Source organism: Orycteropus afer, unplaced genomic scaffold (assembly GCF_000298275.1).
Source record: "Orycteropus afer afer isolate SDZICR_OR568_19922 unplaced genomic scaffold, OryAfe1.0 scaffold00083, whole genome shotgun sequence".
NCBI lineage: Eukaryota > Metazoa > Chordata > Mammalia > Tubulidentata > Orycteropodidae > Orycteropus > Orycteropus afer.
The window spans coordinates 5,164,899-5,173,681 of record NW_006921670.1 but is presented as its reverse complement, the minus strand read 5'-3'; the positions used below and the strand labels follow the sequence as shown (position 1 = coordinate 5,173,681).

Genomic DNA, 8,783 nt, shown 5'->3' with positions numbered 1-8,783 from the left:
TTTTAAGATCCCAGTCGCTACTCGCCAAAGTGGGAGGTGGAACAGTATTTTGTATAGTATGTTATGTCAATTGAGCTTGATGTCCCCTGAGACTATGGTCCCAAGTCCACAGGTTCAACTACTCAGTCCCTCTGGATAGCTGGCTGTGACCAAACAGTGACTACAACCTTGCGCCTTGTCAGCTCTGCTATACACCTGGGAATTCTGATCATTCACATAAACTTATAGGACCATTGACTGCCAACCCTATATATGTTCTTGGGTACCCTCCCCATTTCATAGACATACCTAATCATTTAGCCTGTCCACTCATCTATCTTGGTGATTTTTTGGGGGGTCTGTCCTGTTTGGGGTTCGTTGGAATTCCTGAATGGATATATTCTCATCTTTCATCATTTCAGGGAAGTTCTCTTCCAGCAAAACTTGGACAATTTTCTCAGTGGTTTTGTTTTTCTCTTCCTGTTCTGAAATTCCAATGACACATAAGTTATTCCTTTTGAATGGTATCCTACATGAGCCTTTCTTCATTTTGTTTTGATTTTTTTCTGATTGATCCTTTTCCAAAGAAGTATTTAGGTATTTGTCTTCAATCTCATTAATTCTGTCTTCCATTGCATCGATTCTTCTCCTTTGCCCTTCCAATGTGTTACCTTTTTCTGACAATTTAGTATTAATCTTCTAGATTTCTATCTGTAGATTTAGAGTAATTTCTAATTTTTCATTTACTTTGTCATTTTGGTCTTGTATTTTCTTCCAAAATTCTTCTAAGGTTTTTTCTGTGTTTTCTTTGGTCTGTCTCTCAATCCTTTGAAGATACCTAAAGATAATTCTTTTGAATTCCTTATCAGAGAGTTCCAGTGCTGCTTCTTCCTGAGGGATGTGTTCTGGGTCTGTTTCCTGCTTCCTTGTTAAAAATATGGAACACTTCATGAATTTGTATGTCATACTTGTGCAGGGGCCTTGCTAATCTTCTCTGTATCATTTCAGTTTTAGTATATGTGCTGCCGAAGCGAGCACAAGAGTTTTTCTTTTTTTAAAAAACACACATTTCAGTGTCATCATCCTTGTGTGTGTGTGTGTGTGTGCGTGCACGTGTGTGTGTGTGTGTGTGTGAGGGTGGTGAAGGATACTGAGGACTGCTGTCCTGAGGAGGATGACTATCAAGGGGTCCAGAAACTTCATGAACTTGAATCTTTTTTCATCTTAAAAGGCTGGTATTAAGGAAAACAAGCATACCATTTAGGATTGATGGCAAAATAATACTGAGCCATATGGATCAATTCCACAGACAATTGCTGTGCTCCAGGTATACAAAGACTTGATTTAAATGATGGTAAATCATAGACAAGATAGAAAAAAATCCTTGAAGGTTAGATTCTGGGTTTTATTGGTTGTTGTTGTTGTTGTTACGTGCCGTCAAGTCGGCCCTGACTCATAGCGACCCCTCCTTGGGTTTCCGAGGCAGTATCACTACGGAAGTAGGTTGCCCCATCTTCCTTCCGAGGAGTGGTTGGTGGGTTTGAACCGCCAGCCTTCTGGTTTTCTTGGTAGTCATTTGCCTTTTTGTAATTCCCCAAATTGTTGAAGCCCTTAAAAAATCCTTTCCCAATGATTATTACCCATACTACTTATTGGAATATTGAATTCCTAATATTTCTTTCCTTTTTTTCCGTCAACTTACTTCCCCTAAGTCTTCATCTAGACTTTTTGGAATAGGGAGTCCTTCTTAATATCTTCATTCTCCTCAGTGTCACTCCCCACCCCTCCACCCCAGTCTTCTTATCTGGACCTTTTCCAATCTAGTTTATATTTTATGAGGTTCATCAACTAGAGCTGCAATCAAGTTTGGACAAACTATAACACTGTGTGAAGGTAGTATATGAGGGGCTTTTTTAGTTTTCAGTGCCTTTCTTCATGCATTTTGGTTCTTCATATTTTGTTGGTTTCTTCATCTCTAGCAAATTATTAAAGACCTATCTTAAATCTGCAGGGAACTCCCAGTTTTCTTTTCTAGATAAGACCTAAAACTTCTGCATTATAAAAGCAGTATAGTTTTTTTTAGACAAACTTTGGAAACTACAAGAAAGTAAAAACAAAATTGTCATTATTATATGAAAAAAAAAAGCCCTAAATTTGTATTTTGGAATACTTTATATTAATTTTTATCCTGTTACAGTATTTTTACATATGAGTGTATTTTTATATCTTACTTTATTTTTTATATCTTATATTTCTTAAACTTAACTTTAAAATAAAGTTTAGAATTTCTATATTTTAGATGTTTTCATGAAAGATTATTCTTGATTCAGTGAATGACTATATTTTCAGTTCATTTAACAATTAATTCCATGTTATCCAAAGAGACATTCATTTTATGAGACCAGGAGAACTCGATGGTACCTGGCTACCACTGTCAACGACTCAGAGGGCGATCGGTGTAGGAGGTCCTGGATAGTGTGGGAGAACAATGTGGAACAAAACTCAAAATCATTTTTTAAAAAAAGACCAGGTTTGCTGGTCTGATAGAGCCTGGTAAGACTTCTGTGACTATGGCCCCTAGTTACCCTTCTGGTCTGGAATTGAACTCACTCCTGTGGCTTCCAGCCAAACTGTAGACAGGTATATGGGGTGAACATTTACATCAGGTAGATATACTCCTTGGAGCAACCAGTTGTGGGAGAACAGAGGGCAGTGTTTGCACAGGAAGATAGCTTGGGGAGACAGGAGAGTATGGGAGGGAAGGACACAGGGAGGAGGTAACTACAGGGAGGGGATGGGAAGAGAGCTGTTACATCGTGGGGAATTACAGTCAGTGTCATGAAACAAAATGTGTATCAGCTGCTGTATGGAAAATGAATTTGCTCTGTAAACTTTCACCCAAATTACGATAAAAATTAAAAAACGAAGAGAGACGTTCATGTTACATGTATTCTTTGGCATTTCTAAAAACCTTGTACTTTCTCATGTTGCCAGATGTTTAGTTTTTAATATCCTGTTCTTGGATACTATGTATGATTTAATATTAATGTAGGTTAAAATATTTGGGTTAATATCCATCATCAAACAGACATCTGCATTGATGTTTCTTTATGGAAACAAATGGTTTAGAAATTGTTTCCTTAATGAACTTTTCTCCCCAAGACTATGTTGGTAAAATATGGTACTTTAGTACCTTGTGAATACTCAGTATAGTGTTATTTTTCAAGATATTTACTAATCTCATACCTGTTTCTCCTTGACCATATTTTCTTTTATTTCATTAGTCATGTGTGTGTGCTGCCTCTATTTCAGTTGTTTGTTCTCTTCCTTGAGTGATCTAGTTGAAGAACAGTATCAGATTTGAAGTCTCATGGATTCTGTGAGCATGTTGTTGTTGTTGTTATGTGCCGTCGAGTCAAAGCCGACTCATAGCGACCCCTTCTTGGGTTTCCGAGGCAGTATCACTACGGAAGTAGGATTGCCCAACCTTCCTTCCGAGGAGTGGCTGGTGGGTTTGAACCGCCAGCTGTCTGGTTAGCAGGCAAGTGTCTTAGCTACTATGCTACCAGAGCTCCCTCTGTGAGCATAGTAAATATTAATTTAATAATGATGCTAGCTTAACTTATAAAAAGCTTTTAAGAATCATGGTAATTTGCCAACAGTATAATTTATATTATCAGGAGCCAGCATATACTCAGTGAAACAGTCTCTTCATGATGACATCTAACTTTTTATTTTTATCTCTCCTTCCGTTTCCAGGTTGCCATCACGAAAGCCAAAGTGGATTTCTCCAGTGTAGTGTGCCTGCCCCCTTCCGTCATTGCTGTGAATGGGCTGGACGGAGGAGGGGCTGGCGAAAATGATGATGAACCAGTGCTGGTGTCCCTGTCCCCGGCACCCAGCCCCCAGAGCGAAGCTGTTGCCAATGAGCTCCAGGAGCTCTCCCTGCAGCCGGAGCTGACCCTGGGCCTTCACCCTGGCAGGAATCCCAATCTGCCTCCACTCAGTGAGCGGAAGAATGGTGAGTGGATGTGGAATTATTGCACTGCCTGATTTGAACCAGGGTCTTTGTGTTTATAATATACTAAACTCTCACTTTATTTCATGATCTTGTAATAGTCGTAAGTTTAACATTTCCTGTGTGGATTCTTAGAACTGCTTTCTAATTTGTGTTCCTACTACTATGTTTTTCCCACTCCGCCCCTTCCATAAATTCATTAATTAACCAGATGTTTATTAAGCATCAGTATAGGCAGCCCCTGGGTTACGAACATTTGACATAAGGACAACTCCTATTTGCCCTTTAATGTTACGTAAATTTGTCCTCACTTTGAGAAGATTGAACCAACCCCAGTTATTGTTGTTAGGCGCCATCTAGTCTGCTCCGAGTCATAGTGACCCTGTATACAACAGAGCAGAGCGCTGCCTGGTCCTGCGCCATCTTCACAGTCCTTGCTGTGTTTGAGCCCGCCCACCATTGCAGCCATTGTGTCAGTCTATCTTGTTGAGAGTCTTTGTTTTTCGCAGACCTAGGGAATGGTCTCTTCTGACAACATGACCAAAGTAGGTGAGATGAAATCTGGCCATTCTTACTTCTACGGAGAATTCTAGCTGTACCTCGTCCAGGACAGATTTGTTTATTCTCCTGGCAGTCCATGGTATTTTCAGTACTCTTTGCCAACATCAGGATTCAAAGGCATCAAACTCTCTTTGGTCTTTTTTATTCATTGTCTAGCTTTCATGTGCATATGTGGCGATTGAAAATACTATGACTTTGAGTTTGATGCACCTTAGTCTTCAAAGTGACTTCTTTGCACCTTAACACTTTAAAGGGTCTTTTGCAGCAGATTTGCCCAGTGCAATATGACATCTGATTTTTTTTTCACTGCTGGCATCCATGGGTGTTGATTGTGGATCCAAGTAAAGTGAAATGCGTGACTACTTCAGTCTTTTCTCTATTTATCATGATTTACTTATTAGTTTAGTGGTTTCCTTTATGTTGAGGTAGAATCCATACTGAAGACTGTAGTGTTTCATCTGTATCAGTAAGTGCTTCAAATTACCTTCACTTACGCAGGCAAGGTTGTGTCATCTGCATATCGAATATTGTTAATGATTCTTCCTCTAATTCTGATGGTTCATTCTTCTTTATATAGTCCAGCTTCTCAGTTTATTTGCTCAGCATACAGATAGAATAAGTAAGGTGGAAGACTACAACCCTGACACATATCCTTTCTGATTTTAAACCATCCAGTATCCCCTTAGGAGCTCTGGTAGCATAGTGCCTAAGGCACTTGACTGCTAACCAGAAGGCTGGCGGTTCAAACCCACCAGCCACTCCTCGGAAAGAAGGTTGGGCAATCCTACTTCCATAGTGGTACTGCCTCGGAAACCCAAGGAGGGGTCGCTATGGGTCGGGGCCGACTCGACGGCAAACAACAACAACAAGTATCCCCTTGCTCTGTTTGAATGACTGCCTCTTGATCTATGTACAGATTCCTCACAGGTTCCTCATGAGCACAGTGAGGTGTTCTTTGCAGTGTTACCCATAATTAGTTATGATGCACACAGTTGAATACCTTTGCATAGTCAATAAAACACAGGTAAACATCTTTCTGGTTTTCTCTGCTTTTAGCCAAGATCCATCTGGCATCAGCAGTGATATCCCTTATTCTGCGTCCTCTTCTACACTTCTTGGAAATGAGAATGGCCACGCTTTGTCTTACCTAATTTGGTCATACTCTAAGAAGGGACCATTCCCTGAAGAAGGATATCATGGTTGGTAAAGTGGAGGGTTAACGAAAAAGGGGAAGGCCCTCAACAAGATGGATTGACACGGTGGCTACAGTGATGGGTTCAGATATAGCAAGGATTGTGGGGCTGGCACAGGACCGGGCAGTGTTTCATTCTGAAGTGCATAGGGTTGCTGTGAGTTGGAGATGACTTGACAGCACCTAACAGCAACATCCTCTTCTGAATCCAGCTTGAATTTCTGGAAGTTCCCTGTCAGTATACTGCTACAACCATTTTTGAATTATCTTTAGCAAAATTTTATTTGCGTGTGGTATTAATGGTATGGTTCGATAACTTCCACATTGTGTTGCATCACCTTTCTTTGGAATGGGTACAAATGTGCATCTCTTCCAGCTACTTGGCGAGGTAGCTATCTTCATATTTCTTGGAATAAATGAGTGAGTGCCTCCAGCACCATATCTCCTTGTTTGAAACGTCTCGGTGGGTAGTATGTCAATTCTGGGACCCTTGTTTTTAGTCAGTTCCTTCAGTGTAGCTTGGACTTCTTCTTTTGGTACCATTGTTCTTGATTGTATGCATCCTCCTGAAATGGTTGACTGTTCACCAGCTTTTTTTGGTACAGTGACTGTGTATTCCTTCCAGCTTCTTTTAATATTTCCTGCATCATTCAATATTTGGCCAGTGAAATCCTTCAATATTGCAACTCAAGGCTTGAATCTTTTCTCCAGTTCTTTCAGTTTGAGAAGTGCTAAGCATGTTCTTCCCTTTTGTTTTTCTAATTCCAAGTCTTTGCATATTTCATTATAATATTTTACTTTGTTTTCTCGAGACTCCCTTTGAAATCTTTTGTTCAGCCCTTTTATTTCATCATTTCTTCCATACTATTTAGCTACCCTCCATTCAAGAGGAAGTTTCAGAGTTTCTTCTGACATCCATTTTGGTTTTTTCTTCCTTTCTTGTCTTTTTAGTGACCTTTGCTTTCTTCATGTATGTTCTTGATGGCTACTCTGGTCTTTGGTCATTGGTGTTCATTACATCCAGTCTGTTCAGATGGCCTCTAAATCCAAGTGGGATTTAATCGAGGCCATATTTTGGCCAAGCTTCCGGACTGCAATAGACTGGGAAGAAGAATGGGGCTTTCTCCTTATGAAAAAATTGGCACGGAAAACCTTATGAATAGCAGTGAAAGACTGTTCTGATACATTACTGGAAGACTTTATGAACCAGCCCCTACTCCCAACAAATTATTCATCATAATCACCTTCATTTGCACACATGCAGATTTTAAGTCATGGAAAGGCTCTGTGGTAGTTAAGTTTGTGTGTCAATTTGTCTGGGCCTGGTTGAGTGGCTGGACAGCTGGCTGTAGTATTTCCCATGATGAGACTGGTAATCAGCTCCATGGTGGGATTTACCGCAAGCAGCTGAGTAGGTGCCTTCGGGATGTGGTGTGCTTTCTGTATATAAGAAGAAGCCTTGAGGATAGTCTCTAGTTTATGGTGCACTTGAACTCTGCATGTAGCTGTGTCATTGTTCAACAGCCTGCCATGCTCTGCCGACCTTGGGACTTTCAGAGGACTTGAATGAATGGCCTGCCATGTGGTTTGGTAACATCGGGACTGTGCCTGTTTACTTGTCAACCTTGGGTTTGTCAGCCTCAGCAGCTGTCTGAGTGAAGAAAAGCCTATAGCTTCAGTGGGCTGGGAGCAGGAGGCAGAGCTAAGGCCAAGGTTGAGGGGCTTTCACCCAGGTCCTAGAGCCTGGCACTTTGGACTCGGACATAAAGCTTCCAGACTGTAGGAGAATAAACTCCTGTTTGTTCAAACCATCCCATTTGTGGTATATTCCTGTCAGAGTGGCACTAGGTAACCAGAACAGGCTCCAAGCCTTTTCTTGTACTCAAGTAAAGCTAAATATGAACCATATGTTCCTGTTCCAACTTAGCTACAAATTCCACTTGAAGGCCCTCTTAGGAGAGGATGTTGTTCATAACGTGGGGACAGCCTATATATTAAAAACTGCTAAGATAAAGGATTAAATGGTAAATAAGTTTCCCCCATTAGGAAATTTACCTTATCCTGTGGCTTATATAGAGCGCTGTGAAGAGTAATCTTTAGAACTCCCTAACTTTTTCGGTGACTGCCCTGTGGAATAAAAACAAAAATAAAACCTTTGGGTTGGTGGTTGATTCTCATATTTACATCTGTTAGTTTTATTTCTCCAATTGATATTTAATGTCTTTCCACAGTTTTATAATTTTCTACATAAAGATCATGCAAATATCTTTTTCCTGAGTATCATGTATTTTTATATAGACATTATAAGTGTATATTTTTATAAAATGTTTTTGGATAGTTTGATACTGGGGTGTAGAAATGCAAAACGTTTTACAAACCTCTGTGTTTTTTTTACAGCGTTGCCCTTTACTTGGGATACCTTTCCTCTCCTCTGCTCTTAGTCATCCTTGTGTGTTCTGTTCAGGTATCATCCCCTTTGACAAGCCTTTCCCAGTTCAGACTCAATGTGAGATATCTCTCTTTTGGTTTTTCTGGTTGCTCTTTGTTACCCTGTATTATAACTGCAGTTCTTTACTCAGCAACATGAGTGAGCCTTTGAAAACTGAAATCAGACAGTGTTGTCCTCCTGTCAGACCATCATTTTCTTCCCATGACACTTAGGATGAAATCATAGTGCTTAGGATACAGCCCCTGGTCTCCTCTCTGCCCTTATTTCCTACTACTCTCCCCTAGCTCATTCTGCTCTTCTCCAGCCATGCTGACATTCTTGCTATTTATCAAGCCCACCAGGTATGCTGTTGTCAAAGGACCTGGTACTTTCATTGGTACCTGGTATTTCATTGATACCTGGTATTTCATTGATACCTGGTACCTTCATTGAGGTATAGCCATTTCCTCCAGGGGACTTCCCTGCCATTCTCATCTAAAATAGCACCTCCTGTTACTCTCTATCCCCCTAAGCTGCTTTATTTTTCTTCAGAGCACTTCTGAGTATTTATTATCTCTTTTTCCCTCTTTGGTAGTATATTTCAC

The 8,783-nt window shown here is 40.3% G+C and overlaps 1 protein-coding gene and 1 non-coding gene across 2 annotated transcripts in view; one reads left to right on the top strand and one right to left on the bottom strand.

Moving 5' to 3' along the window:
- Positions 1–910: 910 nt before the first annotated feature.
- Positions 911–1,017, bottom strand: LOC122150066. The gene has a single exon (XR_006163472.1). It is a non-coding gene; the product is annotated as a U6 spliceosomal RNA (small nuclear RNA).
- Positions 1,018–3,349: 2,332 nt separating this feature from the next.
- Positions 3,350–8,783, top strand: part of MRTFA (myocardin related transcription factor A) — a 213,922-nt gene continuing 208,488 nt past the window's right edge. The window contains exons 1-2 of the mRNA XM_007941768.1: positions 3,350–3,358; positions 3,739–4,000. Of these exons, the coding sequence (XP_007939959.1) occupies positions 3,350–3,358; positions 3,739–4,000 (271 nt within the window). The remainder of the gene's footprint in view (positions 3,359–3,738; positions 4,001–8,783) is intronic.